This window comes from Vulpes lagopus, chromosome 5 (genome assembly GCF_018345385.1).
Source record: "Vulpes lagopus strain Blue_001 chromosome 5, ASM1834538v1, whole genome shotgun sequence".
NCBI classification, from domain to species: Eukaryota; Metazoa; Chordata; class Mammalia; order Carnivora; family Canidae; genus Vulpes; species Vulpes lagopus.
The window spans coordinates 50,677,900-50,698,335 of NC_054828.1; the positions used below are offsets into that span (position 1 = coordinate 50,677,900).

At 35.8% G+C, this 20,436-nt stretch overlaps 1 protein-coding gene across 2 annotated transcripts; it reads left to right on the forward strand.

The window, feature by feature from the left end:
• The first annotated feature begins 1,728 nt into the window (after positions 1 to 1,728).
• ETAA1 (ETAA1 activator of ATR kinase) lies at positions 1,729 to 15,300 on the forward strand. Of its 2 annotated transcripts, none has more exons than XM_041756371.1 (6): positions 1,729 to 2,046; positions 3,284 to 3,412; positions 3,684 to 3,760; positions 6,796 to 6,908; positions 7,163 to 9,216; positions 13,956 to 15,286. In XM_041756371.1, the coding sequence occupies exons 1-6, from the start codon at positions 1,845 to 1,847 to the stop codon at positions 14,072 to 14,074; spliced, it is 2,694 nt and encodes an 897-aa protein (XP_041612305.1). In that variant the 5' UTR covers positions 1,729 to 1,844; the 3' UTR covers positions 14,075 to 15,286. The 2 variants fall into 2 exon arrangements, with proteins under 2 accessions (XP_041612305.1, XP_041612306.1); XM_041756372.1 differs by having other exon boundaries at positions 1,909 to 2,046; positions 3,288 to 3,412; positions 13,956 to 15,300.
• The last annotated feature ends 5,136 nt before the right edge of the window (positions 15,301 to 20,436 follow it).

Sequence of the window (20,436 nt, forward strand, 5' to 3'; positions counted from 1 at the left end):
GATTGCTAGACCAAAAACTGTTTTCCAAAATTGTTGTACCAAGTTATTCTCACCAGCAGTATGTGACCATTCCCACTGGTTGTGCCCTCAGGCGCTGGATCCCCACAGGCGACAATCAAGGTATTGGCTGGGGCTGTGATATCATCTCTGGTTCCCTTCCTTGATACCTCTATTGTCACTCATGATTTTAGCCATTCTGATGGGTGAATATTGCATTATGGTTTTAATTTTTATTTGCCTCATTACAAATAAAGTTGAGCACCCTTAAACAAGCTTGTTGATCATTGGGATTTTCTTTTGGAGAGCCTCCTAAAAAAGTATCTGACCCACTTTTCTTATTGGTGGTCAATCATTTTCTTAGCGTTTGTATCCGTCTTTCATATATTTTGCATATTAGCCTTCATTTGGCATCTGGTAAATATCTTCTCCCAGTCTGTGTCTTGCCTTTCATTCTCTAATGCTGTCTTTGCAATAGACCTAAGTTCTTCAGTTACCAGCCTAATGTAGTCAAATAGGTAATTATTTTCTTCAACGCTAATGACATTGCTGTTCAATTTAAAAATCGTTCCTGTCGTTGACAATTTATATCATCTCTTAGAATGTTATTTTATCTTTTACAATTAAATATACAATCCACTTGCACATGATTTGATTTGGGGGTACGGTTTAGCCTAGAGGTTAAGTTTCTTTCTTTTCCTCCATGCGAATATCAAATCGACCAAGCACTATTTGTTATCAAGAACTCCTTTTCCCACTGCTTAAGAGTATCATCCTTGCCTTAAATCAACTGTCCACTTATGCAGAGGTCTGTTTCTGAGCCATCTAGTTTCTTTCGTGATTGCCTATCCTTTTACCGTCGCCCCAGTGTCTTAATCAGCATGACTTTATAGATCTTGATGTGTGGTACATAGCCAACTTTATTATTCCTCAAGAGATCTTCAAACGTTTCTTGGATATTTTTGGTGCTTTGCATGTCCATATACATTTTAAAATAAACCTGCAGGCAGGCAGCTGGGTGGCTCAGTCAGTTAGGTGTCTGCTTTTGTCTCAGGTCATGACCCCGGGGTCACAGTATCGAGTCCGCATCAGGCTTCCTGCATGGAACCTGCTTCTCCCTCTGCCTGGGTCTCTGCCTCTCTGTGTGTGTCTTGCACGAATAAATAAATAAAATCTTTTTATTTCCCCCCCGCCCGGCCATTAATAAAATCTTAAAAAAAAAAAAAAAAGTGCTGTGTTTGTTCCGGGTATGTTCAAACACAACCAGCCTTTGAATATTTAGCTCCCATCTGCAAATCCGTTACATTGATTTATAGATTTAATAGCTTCTATACTTTTTTGGAGTTTTTTTTTTTTCTATGCACACATCATCTATGAAAAAAAAATAGCTTAGTTTCCTTCCTAATCTATATCTTTCTTTCTTTAAAATACTAAAAGCCACAATTCTGTACATCTGAGCAATGCGTGACTGCAGCCCTAAGTTCAGCACAAAGCTGCCTGCCAGGGGACCGACTCCCATTCCACCTGCCACACTCGCTGGACCAGGAGCGGACCCGCGCACGCGCCCTGACAACCACGTCCAGCCACCTGCAGCCCGGCCGAGGCCCCGCCCCTCGCCCCGCCCCCCGGCCTCGGAGGCGGGAGGCGGAAGCGCGCGCCGCCGGCACCCCCGTCGCCCCGCCCCCTCGCCCGGACGCAGCCAATCAGCGGCCGCCTCTTTCGAGCGCCCCGTCGGCCAAAATGGCGGCGGCCGTTGGCGCCGAGTCCCGTGTGTAGCTCCGCCGCCTCGCTCCTCCCGTTGCAAAATGTGAACCGGAGAGGCGGCGGCTGGAGGGGGGCGGCAGGCAATGAGTCGGCGAAGGAAACATGGGGACAGCCCTGGCCTGAAGAACACGCCGCTCAAGGCGGCGGCGGCCGCGGCCGAGGAAGGCAGCTCGGTGGCCGAGCCGGGGAAGAGGCGGCTGAGGTCGGCAGAGCCGCGTCCCCGGCCCGCGCGGCAACGGGAGCAGCCTCCGGCGGCCGCTTCGTGCAGTAAAAGTAACCCCGAGGGTGAGACGTCGGCCCCGCGGCCTCCCCGCGCTCACGGCGCCGCTCGCAGTGCGCAGACCCGGGGCGGGGGGGGGGGAGCCCCCGGAGGGAGCCGCCGCCGCGACCCCCAGGCTCGAGCCGCGCGGGGCGGCGCCGGGCACGGGGCGGGGGTGGGGGCGACGCACCCCAGCGGGACCCGCGCGCGCGGAGCTCGGCGGTGATGAACTCACCGGAAGTCCCCGCGTCTGACGTCACCGCGAGGACGCCCGGGGTGGCGTCACCCCGTGGTGACGTCACCCCGAGGAACCCCCGGAGCCCCTGCCGAGCCCTTTCATCCCAGGCAATCTTTGGCGTTCCGGCTTTCTTTTTTCTTTTTTTTTTTTTTTAAGATTCTATTTATTTACTCATTAGAGACACAGAGAGAGAGGCATAGACCCAGGCAGAGGGAGAAGCAGGCTCCACGCAGGGAGCCCGACGCGGGACTCGATCCCGGGACCCGGGGTCACGCCCTGGGCCGAAGGCGGGCGCCAACCCGCTGAGCACCCCCCTGCCCGCCCGCCCGCCCGCGTTATGTCTTTTGTAGCATCTTCTAACACATCCTGCCCCGGGAACTGTGACCCCCGCCCCCCCCCCCCCAAACCGCTTCCTTTAAAGCGTGTTCTCAAAAACACGACCTACGTTCCCATCTGTTCAATGGGCTCGCGCGCAAGGCAGTTCTGGAATGAACAGACACCAGCGTTTGTGGGAATTTGAAAGTGGTGCTGAGAATTTCCCAGGAAATTGGGAAGTTAAATAATTCAAGCTGCTTTGCTTTTTTTTTTTTTGGAAGTAATTAGTGTAAGTCGGGTAGAGGTGGTGATGAAAGTCTTTACTAAACAGACTTCTACCGAAGTTTTCCGCCGGGAGCCTTTTGATGTTTGTACGATGCCATCCATGGATGACAGGTGGTTCCCAAAGCCGCCAGGTTCCAGTTGTAATGAGCGGGACGCCTTGGCTCTGTAGGTTGGCAGGGCTACTTACTGGGTTATCTCAAGACACTTGCTGTTTACGATGTCAGATTTGTGAAGCATCGCAAGGATTCTTAGGTGAAACATTTCAGTCGTTAATATACCTCTGTCTGGGAGGAAATTATATAATTGGGCTAATAAAAAAAAAATGGTCTAAAGGATATCTGACGTTGGGGTATCAGGAAGCAAAGGAACGCTTAACAACGCAACGATTGTTTTTGTTTTTGTTTTTTTAATCTTATTTTATGTAGAAAGATATGAAACCCCAAAGAGAGTGCCGAGAATGGATTTACTGTCCTCTACCTTCAGTTCCCCTAATGATCCAGACGGACAGAATGATATCTTTTGGGATCAGAATTCTCCAATGACGAAACAGTTAGGTAATTTATTCACTAATTAACATTTTTCATCTGGGTAAATATTTGGCAAGGGGGTGAGGATTTGACTCTAGGATTTCAGCAGGGTAATAACAGGACTTTCATACAACAGATGTGTCTTGAGAATCTTGGGCGATGGTTATGATAGGCCTGTGGTATCAGTGCACAGCGGTTCCAAGCCGGTGCCAATTAAAATTGTTTTCTAAGAAGTGACTGCTACTTTTAAAGACTAATCTTTTTGTTTCCCACTTAGAGAAATGTGTTTGTTCTTTAGGTAAAGGAAGAAAAAAACAGATTTACACCGCAGATAGTGATGAGATCTCACATATCGTTAATCGTATTGCTCCTCAGGTAAATATCGCTAGTTCCGTAGCTTGTTCTAAAACTGAAAACTATGCCACTAGGCCCACGTGTAGTTCACTTGGATGAGAAATGTTTCGTCTTTTACGACTCTCTTTTCTGAAAACAGAGCAGCAAAGGTTACTTCTACCCTTTGTACTGCTGGAATGTACGTCTTGAAAAAAGGGACATGATGTATAATTGGCAATATATATTTTCCTAAGCATGTGTCTTTTGTTAATTTTTTTTAGAGTAATGATTTTCGACTAGAAGTTTGTGTTAATTTTGTTCTTAATGTTGTTTGACAATATATGGCATCATTTTTAAAGTTAGTAAAATAATACAGTCAGACATTAAAATTTAAGCTTTTTAAAGTTCTTTGTGATTGGTATTTGCTGTCTATAGCACACTCTTTCCCAATTGAAATTGTTCTTAATACTTGAGAAATGCTCATAAAAGTGGAAAGAACACTGGATCGAAGTTAGTTCTGTCTACTTCCTGTACTGGGTGACCATAAGCAAGTCGCTTAAGCTCTCAGAACTTTAGTTCATTCAGCCATAAACTAGAATTATTACTTGGCTTGCTCTCTCCATTGGACTATTATGAGGATTAAATCAGATAAAAATTCTTGATAAACATAGAGCACTATAAATGTGAGGTTATTTTAAAGTTCATTATGATAGTTAAATTATTTGCTGTCATAGAACATTCTCAAAAGTTCCTTTTTCTTTATTTCAGTTCCTGTACTGCTTGAATGAAATAGGAATATAAATTTAATGCAGCTTCTGTTCTGAACCTCTTTACTGTCCTCTCTTTTTTCTTATTTAACAATATTTAAATTCAGAAAACATCTTATTTTTGCTCATTGTCCTCTCTGTAGGAAATATGGGATTTTTTTCCTTGACATACCCTTGGAGAGTGACTACATAATGTTCACCATAAACAATAGATGGCATTGTCCCAAACTGTGGTTATAAGGAATTACCATCATCCAGGTGGAGGAGACAGGAAATAAAGTCTTTCTTAGTGGCTATAAAATATCCAAAATTACAATTAGCACAGTCAAAACAACTCTGTTGCTACTAGCTCTGCATTCCATGTTTGGCATGTCATAGAAACTCATTTTACATACAGTTCATTAGTTAAATAGCTTTTATGCCATAATACTATTTACTTCATAAGTTAACAATAGATCTTCATTAATTGTGGGTTTCACATGAAAGAAGCATAATAAAATGTGTTTGGACTGGCCAGCTTAAATAGTGATAAAAAGATAGTTGAGTAAATTACTGGACCCTTTACCAAGTGGGCTGGAAATAATAGCTCACATAAAGAAATGGCAACAATATGCAAGTGGTAACTTGTGTATAAGAAAAAAATACAGTGAAATTAGTTGCTTTTAAATGTTACTCTTTTCAACTAAGCACTTTTAAAGCATATAAATCTTTGGTAGTATCGAGGTCTTTTTAAAAGATTGTCATGTTCTCAGAATGACATACTCATGTTTTTTATTTTTAGGTGAGTTAACCCCTTCAAATAGTTATTTAAGTCACCTTGGTATTTACAGAGACGGCTTTTTTTTTTTTTTTTAATGCACTTCTATTTTCACTGGACAGTCATTTCACTTTCTTGAGGGATGCTTTTCATAATAGTTTGAGGATGTGTAGTTTTTCATCATTTTTATACAACTCTACACCAAATACTCTTTAGGATTAAATAATGTATTCAAATGCCTTATATAGCACCTGGATTATAGTTAGAAATCAATAAATTATGCAATTATTATTAGAGATATTTTAAAAATATAACAAATAGTATAAAAACATACAAAGGGCTCTTGTGTATATAAGTCGGACATAAAAAGTTGTCATACTGTTCTCTAAAAATTGAATACATTTAAAAATACTTAATAAATGGACAAAAGGTACATTATTAAGTCATTGAGTATTTTCTCTAAATTCAAGGTTGTTGAAACAAAAGTGAAAATATATATTGAGTCTGAAAGTAAAATGATTGATTTACTGCAGTATTTCGTGGAGCTAAAAATCTAGGTTTAACTGAGGTCTAAGAAAACTGCTTATTGATTGAGGAAGTTAAAGTATCAAATTATAGGGACATTTTCACCTAAATCTAGTAAACAAATATAAACTGATATCTTTTTCATGTCTAGCATTTTGCTAGATGCTGATCATAAGATCAGTCCATGCTTTCAAGTATTCTGTAATGTAGTAATACAATTATTTTTAGCTTATGTGACATTTATGTTCATTCTATGTACTATGTTCATTCTAAGTACAAAAATAGAGTAGAAAATGGCTAACCCATTTGATTTGTTGATTTGCTTTATAACTAATGAGTAAACTCATTTTCTAATTTTTTTGCATGACTGAAAGGAGTAGCAAAAACATTGAGGATTAAAATGGCCCTTTCCTATCCTTTATAGTGGTTAAAGTTCTTTTTCTGCTTTCTCTCCTTATTTTTGTCCTTTATGCCTGCCTTATTCTTAGCATCAGTTTTAACATCGCACTTTAACATCAGTCCTGAGCTTAATTCTGTGTTCTCAACTCAGGTCAACATGGATTGTCCAACTTTAGATAAAGATTATAAGGGGGTAGGGAAGATTTGAAGAACCAGATGATGAGGAAAGAATTCCATATGTATTTCTATCCTTAATAAGTCAGTCGGTTTTCTCTTGGGGAAAAAAAAAAAAAAAACAACTGCTTTTACTGTTGAATATGCATTTGTTAATTAAATATTTAACACTTAATTTTGAAAATAAGGAATCATTGGTTCTGAATGTTTTCATTTCCTGAAACATAAATGGATCACTTCTTAACAGCATGTTACTGCCATCCTTCAACTTCTCATTGTTCTGAAATTTGTATAGTAACTATCACCTTACCAGATTTTATTGCTTTAAGAAAATAATTCAATGTAGTTAGTTTTCTTTTTTCTTTCTTTTTTCTTATTTTCTTTCTGTCTCTCTCTCTCTTTCTTTTTTTGGGGTATGTACATGTTTTGTTTTGTTTTTTTCCCTTCTGCCAAAGGATGAAAAACCATCAACAAACTCCATGCTAGGCGTGTGGATTGGTGAGACTGCTATTCCTTGTACCCCAAGTGTAGCAAAAGGAAAATCAAGAGCAAAAATCAGCTGCACAAAGTAAGTTCAAACTTTTCAGCTTTTCTGACATTCAGTGGAGTAAATATTTTTAATAATCTTTTGTTTTGGTTTTGTATATTTATCAAAATGGCTATAAATTTTTTTTTTAGTTTTGACATGAAAAATTTTAGACTTAGAATAATTGTAAATGTTAAAATTTTGTTTGAGTATATTTATAAAAGGTTAATAATAAATATTTATAGTGACTCTGAGAAGTTTTCATAGTTAAAATTTCTAAAATGTTTTATCAATAGGTTAAAAACACAAAATCGAGAGGAAGAACTTATGAAATTGGCTAAACAATTTGATAAAAATATGGAAGAACTAGATGTGATTCAAGAGCAAAACAAGAGAAATCATGATTTTATCCAGACAATTTCAGAAGCAGAGACTTTAAGCAATTATATAGATAATGTACAGATGCAGTTATTACACGATATAGTTCCTGAAATAGATAATGCCATAATAAAGAAACCAGGAAAAGAAAACACCCAAATGTCTGTGGTAAATGATCAAAATAGCAGTCAAAAACCATTTGATCAAAATGCTGAAGCAGCTTTTAATGCCATTTTTGATGGCTCTACTCAGAAATGTAGTGGACAGTTCAGCCAAGATCTGTCCGATGCTTTTTTGAACACGAATAATACTACCTTTGGAAAGAAAAGTGCTTTGAAAGAGGAGAAAATCATTACTAATGAAACTCTGGTCACTGAAAAACTGACAGATAAAACCCCAGGATCACTTTTTTGTCAAGAAGACGCTCCTGGAATGACAAAATCATGTGTGACTTCTTATACTGAGAAGCCAGAAGCTTTTAATAAACACCTTGATGCATTTACTACCAGTGATTTTGAGGATGATTGGGAAAACTTACTAAGTAATGAACCTTTTGTTACACAAAATGGCAAAATGTGTGAACTTTTCCCTGCTCCTAAAACAGCTGAAAATCCTGAACAAAAGGGAATTTATAATTTTAACACCAAAAATGATAAAAATAAGTCAAGAATGAATATAAGTCTAGGTGCCAGGTTAGGGGATTCAAAAATTTTACAAGATCTCCCTTCAAAGACACATAATGAAGAATCCATAGATTCTGGAAAAGACAGGTTTTCACTGGATCTAAATGATAAACCAAACAAATTATCATCCACTGGAAATAAAATGAAATTTGAGAAATCTTTCAATAAAATTGAGAAATCTTTCAATAAAACTGTTGTTCAAGACAAAATTCAAGACTGTGCAGTTGCATCTAATCTGACAAAAGTAAAAGAAGATACACACACTAAATTTACTTCTAATGTAAATATTTCTGAAAAGTCCACTTTGAACACAGGATATTCTAAGTCCGTTTACAATCAGTCTTGTAAAGCACCTGCTAATATAGATCCTTTTGGCTCTGCAGCTTTGGACAACGAAACCAGTGTTTATAATCCAAATCAGACTAATGCATCAAAGTTAGGTTCTTTCTTTGATGACTGGAATGATCCGTCATTTGCCAATGAAATTGTTAAAGCCTGTCATCAACTAGAGAATACCTGGGAAGCAGATGATGTAGATGATGATTTATTATACCAAGCATGTGATGATATTGAAAGACTAACTCAGCAACAAGATATTAGAAAAGGCAGCAAGGTATCAGAAAGTAAACTTGAGATCAATTATAGTTCCAGACACGGAGCCAAAAACATGTTTACTACATCTAAACAAGAAAGTCAGTTGGTGCAATCAAAGCATTTGAATCCGAGCAGCATTTCAGGGCACACCTCTTTCACAAATAGCTCACAATTAAATAAACCAGTGAAGATGGAAAAAGAAATTTGTGGAAATTCTCCAAGCTTTTTAGGTGCCACAACTAATTTGACAATATACTCTCAGAACTCAAATTGTCAGGTCAATAATCTACATTATCCCCGGAACAACAGTGATGTTCCAATACAAGTGAATAGTACCGAATCGCTTCTTACCGGAAGTTCAAGTTTGAATGTGAATTCAAATCCTCGGAATACAGAAACTACTACTTACAAAAAAAAATTAAGTAATCAGCATCTATCCCATAGGAGCACAACAGATGGAGCTCAGAGTGACCTTAACAGACGAGTTAGATTTCCTAAGTATACATTTATAAAGATAAAAAATTCTCACATTCTTTCCCAGTTTAATCAAAATTGTATGCCAGGAAATATTTCTGATACCAAAATTACACAGAGTTTAGAGAAAAATAAGACTCCTATCAACCCGTTTTGTGGGAAGACTAATCAACAGCAGTCTGTGGTGAAGCATTCTGAATCTTTGAAACAGCCTTCAAAAGGTATGTATAAAATAGTTTTCCTTGGAAGTTATCCCCTGGGAAAGTAGCTAAACCAGTTATTTGTTCTATTGAATTTGTGTAATATCTAAAATGCAAAAAACTGTGATGTTTACCAGAATTCTTAAAATACAAAGGGTGGGTGAATTATGTTTTCAAAAGACTGCATCAGATTCTTTCCCAGCTTTTAATACGGCAACTAGCATATAGTAGGTAATAAATATTTGGTGAGTATTTTCTGAATTATTTCCTAGAAAATTGTACTTTTAGATATATTGCTCTAAGACTGTGTTTACTGAATACTGTTTTAAAACTTGAATAATCAAAAAATAAATAAATAAAACTTGAATAATCTTATTCCTGTGTTTAACAGGACATTGAGGTGAATATTTGAAAATTCAGAGCATTCTAATTAAACACATTTGCTACATAATATGTGATATAAAACTCTGTTAGTTGTGATAGTTAGAATTGTAATTTACTTACTCAGTACAACCTGTCATCTTTGGTTCTTCTGATTCCTTTCCCACAATTTTATCAAGTTCCTTTGTTTCGGCCTCAAAAAAAAAAAAAAAATACATCTCAAAACTGTCCTTTTTTCTCACTCTTAACTGCTAACCAGCCTTGTGCCAGCCAATATTTTTTGACAAGATTGTAGTTCTTTTATCCGTCCTTTTTCAATTCTAGTCTCCAAACAGTAGAATAATCTTTTAAAAACAAATAGGCAAAGATGGCATTCCTGTGCTTAACCACAACCTTCATTGTTGGCCCATCATTTTTCAAATAAAATTCCAATTTACCCTCATCTACAAGGCCCTGGATTATCACTTCCTATCCTGCCTTTCTTCTTTTTTCTGTCACCTGGTAAGCTTCAACTACACCAGCTGTCTTTCAGTTCCTTAAACAGAATAGTTTCCTAGTTCAGTAGTTCTGACCATGTTATTCTCTGCCCTGCCCCCCCCATTCCATCTTTTGCTTTTTTATCCTCAGGTCTGTTTAAGTATGACCTCCTCACAGAGACCCTTCCCTGCAGTCTATAAACATAAGTCTTTTCTTTGTTATTTTCCATCATCTCTTCCTATTTCCTTCATTTCTTTCATCACAATTTGCAAGTAAGTACTGATTATTGTCTGTCCTGTGTGTAAATACCTAGGCCTACCACAGCATCTGCCACTTAGAGGATGTTTAGTAAGTATTTTAATAAATATCATACGATATGAAGAATCTGTTATTCACTGATACTGTGATGTTTTTAAAAGGGACTGTGTCTGGCATAACTACTTGTACATCTTAATGTCCAGCTCTTTCTCACAGCCTCATGTTTTTACAGATGCCTTTTCCTTCCTTCGCTACGAGGATAGTGCCCCAACATGCATACCCCAGATCTGATTGCCCATTTTCCATTTGTCCTTAAAACACAGTATGTTTCTATCCACGTAGATAATTTAGGTTCACACTCTCTGGGTTTTTCCAATACCCAGTGTTAACTTCTGTTAAGCATTTACTGTGCTAGCTTGTAATTATTGATTTTCTTCTTCAGTCTTCCTCACTTGGGGCTAACATTAGGATTCTTATCTATTATGTAGATCAATGCTAATAAGGTGAGGGAGTTTTTAACTTCTTTTAACATTAGATCATTGTTTTCTGTTTAGATTCTAGGTGATGCTTTTTTTGGCATTACTACTACAACTTTCCTATTAAATGATCCCACCCTTTATGTAGTTTTTTTTTTTTTTAACTTGTAATAGTAATATGCTGGTTGTTTAAAAAGGAAGAAAACAAGATTAATTTTTAAGTAAAAAAAAATACATTTTCTACTTTCTATTTTCTCGCAGCCATACCTCAGGGAAATCACAGTTCACAGTTTGGAATACATCATGTAGAATTTTCTGTGCAAATAAAAACATGTGTGCTTGTTTGTGCTTGTTTACACCTGGGTGCATACACATTTATGTAATAAGATGGAATCATGTACTGTGTACCTACTGTTTGGCACCTTGATCTTGCCTTCATTTAATACAGCTATCTTTTCCTGTTACAGTTTTGTTTCAGTCCTTTTAATGACTACATAGTATGTCGTTATACCGATATACCGTGATTTATTTAACTGTTTCTCTCTTGATGGAAAGTCCAGTTTGGTTGCATTTTTTGCATTATAAACAATCCTCCCGTGAATATACTTCTATGTAAATTTCTCCATGCTCGTGTGATTTTATCTGTTAATTATTGAAAAATTAATGTAAGAATGGTTTGAATTTGATGGATGCCATCAAATCTTCCCAAAAGGTATATCAATTTACATTCTTATCAACATTGAAAATGAATATTTCTCTACATTATAGCCTAGATCTTTTCAAACTCTAAAAATTGTAGTCAACCCATAATAATTTTAAATACTTAAATTTATATTTAAATAAGTAAAAATAATTGGACCTACTCTCAACATGAATTTATTTTCATATAACTATGTTAAAGACTATAATACTGTTAAAGACTATAATACTCTGGAATATTTGAGTTTTCCCAAAACTACTATCTACCATCCTGTCTGCATTTTTTTATGGGTGGATAATCTTTCAGTTTATCTTATCAATTTTTTTAAGTTTACTGATAGTACATAGGTAATCTCCTATTTAACATTAACTTTCTTGATATTTTCTATGGTTTCTAATTTGTACTTTGTTATGTAGATGTAACAAGCTGCTCTCCTGAGAATATCTCTGACCTAAAAGTCCAATTAACTAATTAACTCATTGCTTTAAGGCAGGGTTTGGCAAACCATGGCCTATCCAGATCCAGCCCATAGCCTGTTTTTATACAGCCAGCATGCTAAGGTGGTTTTCACATTTTAAATATTTGAAAAAATTAGGAAAAGAGTATTATTTCATGACTTCTGAAAATTACATGGAATTCAGATTTCATTGTCATAAAGGTTTATTTGAAAACCGTCACGTCATTTGTATTGTCTGTGGCTGGCTGTTTTCATGCTACTGTAACAGCTGAACAGTTGCAACAAGAAACCATATGACTTTCAAAGGTTAATATATTTACTTTCTGGCCCTTTACAAAAAAAATTTTTTTCTGACTTCTGCTTTAGGATAAAGATTAAGAAGAGCCGCTGTTTCTTTGTACATTTGCAATAGTTCGAGACTTCGCCTTGTATTTTTTATTGAAGATTGAGTTAAAGAAAAGGCTGCTGGGGAAAATGGGTGATTCTCTAAATCAGATTTTCATGGTGTGACTTTATTTACATCATTTTAAATTATTTTCCAAGAATATCACCAAGCCAATTAGTTTTAGGGAGCTATGTTCTTATCTTCTATCATGGATTATTAACTTGTTTTCCTTCCAAACTTATGGTCATTTGAATGCAACTGTGTATGTGTATATTCTGAGTTTATATGTCTCAGCCTCAAGACTAAAATATTAGACAATTAGTCAAGCTAATTATAGAGTATCTTGTAGCATCTTTCTGTAAGGAAAAATAGCTACAAATCTGTGAGATAATTAGTTTAGGAAATAAGGCATCAGAGTAATCTGGGGAGTTTATCTGAAATATTTATCTTTTACCCTGAACACCCTCTCCCATTTCCAATTATACCAAGAAAGGAAGGGGAGGCAGATAATTTATTTTGGACAAATAATCTCCCTTAGTTTAACAAGAGATATATAACAAAGTCTGAACCTTTGTCTAGATTTTAGTGTAAATATTTCTCTGCCAACAATACTACAGATTCTTATTCTTTGAGAGGCTGATTTTACAGCAACATTTTTTCCAATACAAGGTCATGTGAATATGAGTTAGAGTGATGGCCTTAATTTTAAAACATCCTTTAAGTGAGAAAACACGTTTGCTAATTTTAAAGTTTGATTCTTATTAGCATTGTATAGATAATCTAATATTTTAGCTCAAAGTGACTAAACTGTGGAATTAAATTCATTTTATTAGAACTCAGTATTTTGGCAGGGATAGAATTGGATGTGTTATTAAAATCAAACTTAATTAGTTTCATTCATTTAAAACACATTGTGTATAGTATATTTACCTGAAGTATACACTAAAATATGCTGCATAGAATATGTCAGAATGCTTCACATTTCTATAAGCTAAAAAGACATTCAAATTGAAGATTTTATTCAGATATTCTGCTTTTTGAAATAAGTTTCTAATATTTATATAAAATGTATCTTCCAAATAAAAATATCTGAAGTGAATTATATGGTTATAGACATGATGGATTTCACTCTAAAACATTTTTCCTGAATGGCTAAAATGAAAATCTTGGAGCTCTTTAAAGGAAAAAATGTTAGTTGAATATTAGTATAGTTTATCTTATAGTAAAAATAAACTCGTTGAGGTATTGGTATCTAATTCATAAGCTTTTGACTGCTTTTCTATTAAACTTTATATAACATTTTAAATCCCAGTTTGTTGATTATGTAAGTTAGATGTCCTTATTCACAAGAATTATGTGTTAGGAAGTTAAAAATGTACAGTTTTAATCAAATGAATTTTATCACATTATGAAAAGGTGTATAAAATAGGGACGGATTGATCAGTGCTTGATTGTTCTTTTGGCCTAGGGCACTGTATCTGTACAAGAGACCTCATATTTAGTAGTTTATGTGATTTAATAGTTAATACCAATGTAGCAAATCTGGGTAACAAAGTAAAAAACTCATATTCAAGATGACTTTTGTAGTCTAAAAAGAATAATATCTATATTTTGTTTAATTTTTAGAGGAAGAAGAGAAAAATAAAAAGTATTCTCCTGAAGAAATTCAAAGAAAAAGACAAGAAGCCCTGGTTCGAAGGATGGCCAAAGCACAGGCATCATCAGTAAAAGCAGCTCCCACTTAACTTGATTTCTTCTATGAAATATTAGTTGGAAGACTTCACAAAGACAGTTAATAGCTATCTATGATAGGAAATATTTTTTTTTTGTTTCTCTATGAGAAATTTAATGCTGACTTCTAAAGCATGGACTTCTTTTTATTTGTAATGGACTTCTATTTTATTTAATAAATCAATGTTTGCAATGGTCAATGAAACCTTGCCTTGGAGAGGTATGTGAAAGTAATTGCATATAAGTTTTGGAAATTCAGGAAAGTTAGCAATTACGTTGCAGAATTATACAGAGCAAAGTAGATATATTTTTAAGTATTGTGGGTCATCCAAAAATAGGTAATCTTCTAATTTTTTTATTATAGTAACTTCTTAACACAAAGCTTCAACTCACTAAGTAAATAAGACTATTTTTTTATAGTTTTACTTTAACTGTTTCTAAGTTTATACATTTCTGAATTCTAAAAATACTTCCCTATTCTTAGGAACATGTTTGGTGGGAAATAAAGGACTTCAATTTATTTATAAGGAAATTACTATTTTCAATTCCTAATCTGAAGTAGATTTTAATTATAGTTTTCTAAAACACGCATTTTGGAAATTCTCCACTGTTTTTAGGGAAAATGCTGATGTAAGAAGTTTAGAAAAAGGGAAGTAGACCGGCTCTATAAGTAATATAATATTATTAACATTGAGAACTGTCAGAACCTTTTTAAGGTGTCATCTGTTCCAGCTTCTTTACTGTATGGGTAAGAAATGAATACTGTTATTCTGAAGTCACAAGGCAAGTTAAAGCTGTGCTGGGATTAGAATGATTGCTTTCATTCTAATGAACCTCTAGACAATTATACCATTTTCTTCAGAGTATTAATTAGTATATAAAATAGCTTGTTTTTAGAAGCATTAATTATTTCATAGTATAAAACTAAAAATAGTAACTCAAAGTACATTAAGGACTGTCTAATAATAAACAATGCTCATTGTTTCTTTTTTTTTTTTTTCATTGTTTCTTGTATTAAAGAATTCATCATTCCAGGATATAAAAATGAGTCATTCTCTTTTTAGTTTTCCTGTAACTATTTAATTTTTCCTTAATTAATTTTCTGACTTTACTAATTTATCTCTATTGCTCTATTTTTTCTTTTTTATTTAGAAATAACTAAGCCAGAAAATCTAAGTAGAGGTCATAAGTACAGTAAGGTTGCTCTGTTTATCCTAAATCATTTTAGGAGACCTGATGGAAGTCATAGATGTGAAATACCTATTAGTGCATTCACCCCTATTCAGGTGTCTTAGAGCAATGATAATACCAAAATAATTAAATGTATTTTAAGATATGACTATATAGAGCTATATCACTCTGAAAATTGTGTTTCCATGTATTTAGTGGAGTAACACTGTAACACCTTTTTCCTTTAGCTTTTATTAGTAACAGTCAGGATTTGTGGCCCTTCAGTGAACACAGATGGCTGTGTAGATAGTTCCTCTAGGTTGGCTCTTTCCAATCTCTAGGAAATGTGTCCACACAGAAGAAGGCACAGTTGGTAGTCCTGGCAGCTCTTTTCCAGCTCAAGCTTGGCTGCTGTTTATGCATCTCAGGCTGGTCATGGAAGAACTTGACATTAATAATGCCATGATTACAGGAAAGTCTACTGCAGAGACTTTGCTTATTACACACACACACAGTCAGTCAGTCGTATGCAGACATGGACCATACCTTGGGTACAGTGTTTATATCATACTCTATTATCACTAACTTTTACATTCCTGAGAACAGAGGCACCTTACTCATCTCTATCTACTCAATACTGATATCCAGTGGTTACTTAAGTATTTTATGAATTTGGATAAATTCTGATGGCAGAGTTCTGGCTCCCCCAACTCAAAGCAATTTGATTCTGATTCCCTGAGCTATTCAGGATTAGAAGATGTTTGAGGATCAATTTAAATGTGGCCTAACTGATTAGTGTAAGTGATAATTTATCTAAAGTCTAACCATGATCTTCAGTTCTTCCCAGTGATGATCAGAATCACTCATGGGACTCAAAAACAAAACAATAAACTTGTGTTGTTGTACCTTCTTTAGATTTTATAGATAAATACATCTAGGTGTCGATTTCAGATATGTATGCTTTTAAAGTTCATTGGCTAATAGCCAACAAGATTGAAAAGAAACTGTAATTGCTAAACTTATATAAGTTGCTAAATGTTTTCTTTACCATGCATGATTTTAAGAAATTCCCGTAACTAATTTTCTTCTCAAAACAACTATGTAAATAAGACTTCTTACCACCTTTTTACAAAAAAAGAAGCTGAAGTAAGCATTATTAAGTGATGTTCTCAAGGTCACACAGTTAGAAAGTAGTTGGAGCTAGAGTTCGAACCCAAGCAGTATAATTTCAAATACCATGATCTTAATTGTTGGCCATACTGTCATTCTTGGAAACTATTCATAAGAACCATTTGTCTATGGAAATTGTATGTACAGGAAAGAACGGTAACGTTTTGGGCAAGCGTGCCAGAAGACTCACTAGAATTCCATAGCTTGACTGTACAGCTCAGGAGAATTATTTTCCAGTCACAGTTGCTGTATACAGATGACTCCTACTTTCTGTGTACATGAGCGGGTCGGTATGTACTGATTAGGTGAATCCACAGAGAGATCACCTTTTTCATTCAACCACTAGCGTAGAGAAATACATAAAATATATAGCCATTTAAAATGTCTTCATTTTACTTCACTATTTTAGTAACTTCCGGGTGTTCTGGTTTTAAATCTATTAGGGAACGCTTAATTGCCTAGGCTAAGATGAAATGGCATACCTCAAGCTGCTAGTAAAACTCTGATCCAAGTAATAAAATTAATGTTTCTGGTTAGATTCACACTATATGGAAGACTGATATTCTACATTTAATTTGTTACAATATGTTATTGTTAAGTCCAAGCTCACACAGATTGTAGTTGGGAAAAGGAAAAGTATTTTAATAGTGTTTTCAGATAATTATATTCTCTGATACTACACAAAAATTCAAGAAGTGGTAGTTTCTTAAAAGGCAGCTCTAACTTCTGTTTTGAGCTAAGATGGAATCATAAGGAGTGCGTATACTCTTCTTGCTTAAAGAATCAAAGAACAAACTACATGGAAAAGTAGATTTCAAAACAACCCGAGAATGAGAAAAACAGATGGAGCCCTATGATTTTCCCAGCTTCCTGCCTTGAGGGAGTTTCCAGACCATGATGAAAGGCAGCAGAATTGAGGAAGAACCTAGTAGAGACTGTGAGTGAGAAAATGAAGCTGAAGAGTCTAGGGAGACAGTTAGCCAGAGTTCACAGCACAGATTACCTATGAGAAGACTGAATCAGAGATCTGCAGATGATCCCCCTTGAGAATTAAAGTCAGTGCTGATTAGCACTTATGGAGGCTGGAGAAAGAGACATCGGAAAGGATGAGGGAACATTGAGTGGTGCTCACAAGGGGTCTAGTAATAATGCCAGTTCTCACCAACCAAGGTCACTGGGTAGTAATTTGTCTGAGTGGTAGGGAACAATTTGCCCTAGGTCACACTGCCCTGGGCCCACCCCCAACAAATCATAAACGCAAGGTCACAAAGGACCAAACCATTCCCACATAACTGCGTCCTAGGGCAAAGTATAAAAATATTTAAAGAAAAAAATGCCTAGCAGTTGTGAGCTAAAATTAACAATGACTGTCTAATTAAAAATCACTAGGCATGCAAAGAAGCAAAAGCACAACCCATAATGAGAATCAATTGAAGCGAACCTGGATCTGATGTAGATGTTAAAATTAACAGATAAGGATGTTAAAACAGCCACAGGTATTACATGTGTTCAAAAAGTTAAGTAGAAACATGGAGGATATTAAGACAATTCAGACTTTTAGAGATGAAAGCTACAATATCTGAGATGAAAACACTAAGTAGGATTAATGGCAATTTATTGCAGAAGATTAGTAATAAGCTTGACATATCAATAGGAATTACTCAAAATGAAAAAAAAGTTAATGAACTATGAGTTGTAGAACAACTTCAAGTAGCGTAGTGTATGGTTAATTAGAGTGAAGGAGGAAGTGGGAGGAGAATATACAAGATGTTTGAATAAAATAATCTAACAATTTTCAGATTTTATGGAAAGTATTAATCTGCAAATCCAAGAAATTCAATGAACTTGAAGCACAAGGAATATTAAACTACAAAGCCACATCATAACCTGTATAAAATAAAAGCAATAAAGATAAAAACAAAGGAACAAAAATGAATATAACCTAAGAATTTTCATCAGGAAATCTGAGAAGACAATGGAGAAATATCTTTAAAGCACTGAAAGGAAAAACCTGCCTACCTAGAATTCTATACCCAGCAAAATGTCCTTCAAAGGCAAAAATGAGATAAAGATTTCTTTAGATATATAGATTTATACGATTTGAAAGAATTACTGTCATGAGAAGAAATATTAAAGGATGTCTTTTTTAAAGATTTTATTTATTCATTAGAGATACAGAGAGAGAAGCAGAGGCACAGACAGAGGGAGAAGCAGGCTCCTCACAGGGAGCCTGATGTGGGACTTGATCCCCGGACCCAGGATCATGCCCTGAGCCGAAGGCAGATGTTCAACCACTGAGCCACCCAGGAGTCTCTAAAGGATGTCTTTTATTCAAGCTGACAGAAAATGATATTAGATGAGAATGTGGGTTTACATGAGGGAATGATGAACACTAGAAATGATTAACATATAGGGTGATATGTAAGATTTTTTAAAATTATTTAAATGTTTTACAAGATAATTGCTCATACAAAAATAACGTGCAGTTTAGAACACAAAAGTTAAATATATGACAATAGCATAAAGTCTAGTAGGCAAAAAAAAAAAAAAAGTCTTAGCACATTTTGACATGCATGGGTTTCAGTTAGGTAACACCAGTCCCCCAACAATATAGTTCAAATTCCTGTTAACACAGTATATTAACTGTGAGTACTTGCATAAAGTACAAACTTTATAGCTAACTCAGTCCACCAATCACAACCCAAATAACAGATGTAGATTCAGACGCATGACCAATCATTGTCACAACTGCCCAGTTGACATCATTCCCAGATCAGAGCTAAGGATTTGGGAGTCCAGTTTTTTATCCTGAGCTACAGCCAGTTTTAAGATCAGTTCTGGCTGACTCCATATCTCACGATCTTTCTGCAATAATAATTATGTTCTACTCTAGATATTGGATAGTAACTATTATTCTCGTGGAACCCAACACAGGGCTTGAACTCACCACCCTGATAATGAGACCTAAGCCAAGACCAAGAGTCAGGTGCTTTAACCGACAGCCACCCAGGCACCCCACCATTATTTTAAAATTTACCCATTCTTTTGCTGGTTTATGGTGTTTTATAGGGCTTCTTGGTTTTGTTTCCTTCTGTTTTTAATACAATTGGACTTACACTAAATGAAAGAAAATTTTAAATGTTTAATAGAAAACATTCCCTTCTTTCGTATGAAGGATTTAGTAGTATATTCTAAATGCAAATACAGACAACGTCGTTTAAGTGCTGAAGATCTCCTGTTCCATTTATAACTCCTAGTCTGTGAGTACTCTGTAAGGCAGAATGAAACAGATGGAGAAAACTCCTTGACACTATTTAGTAACCTCAGATTTCTTTATGGTTTAGTGCAGTTTCAGCTGTGCATCTCCCAAAAGACATGCGAGAAATAGAAAAGGCTAAGGGAGGAACAATGAAAATGAGCTTTAAAATAAGGGGTATTTTCACATGACCACATTTAAGAATATTTTAAAATAAAATTTAGTCTTAAAAACAACTAATTACTTGCCTGACTGCCTAGCATTGTAACTGTTCGATTTTTTTAAAGCAGTATTTAAAATAATTGCCAAGAAAAAGAAATGAAGCAGCTAATAAAATAGGTGAAATATTTGAGTAAAGTATATTACATATAGATAAAAAATATACATTTGAAATGTGCATTTTATAGCTGTAAGATATGAAACAAGCACATCATTATCTTTACATCCTGGTACACCAGAAGGAAAATTTAAGCCACAGGGACAACAGTGCTTTAAGCCCTTGGAAAATTAATACCCCAAATTTCTAAGCTATAATTATTGCCAAAGCTATTGAAATAGCATTTCCAGGACTTGGCAATGGTGTACTTAGAATCACAGTTCCGAGCTCTCTCTACGTTTTCAGCATATATGGGTATGTCCTTCACTAATAAACTTGTTCAAGTAACTCATCGATACCCTTTACTTAATAAATTATACCTCTACCAATGCACTTTTTGTGATGTTCAAAGTGTTAGTAGTGGTTCAAGAGAAAAGACATCTTTGAGGGGCAGAGTTGAAGAA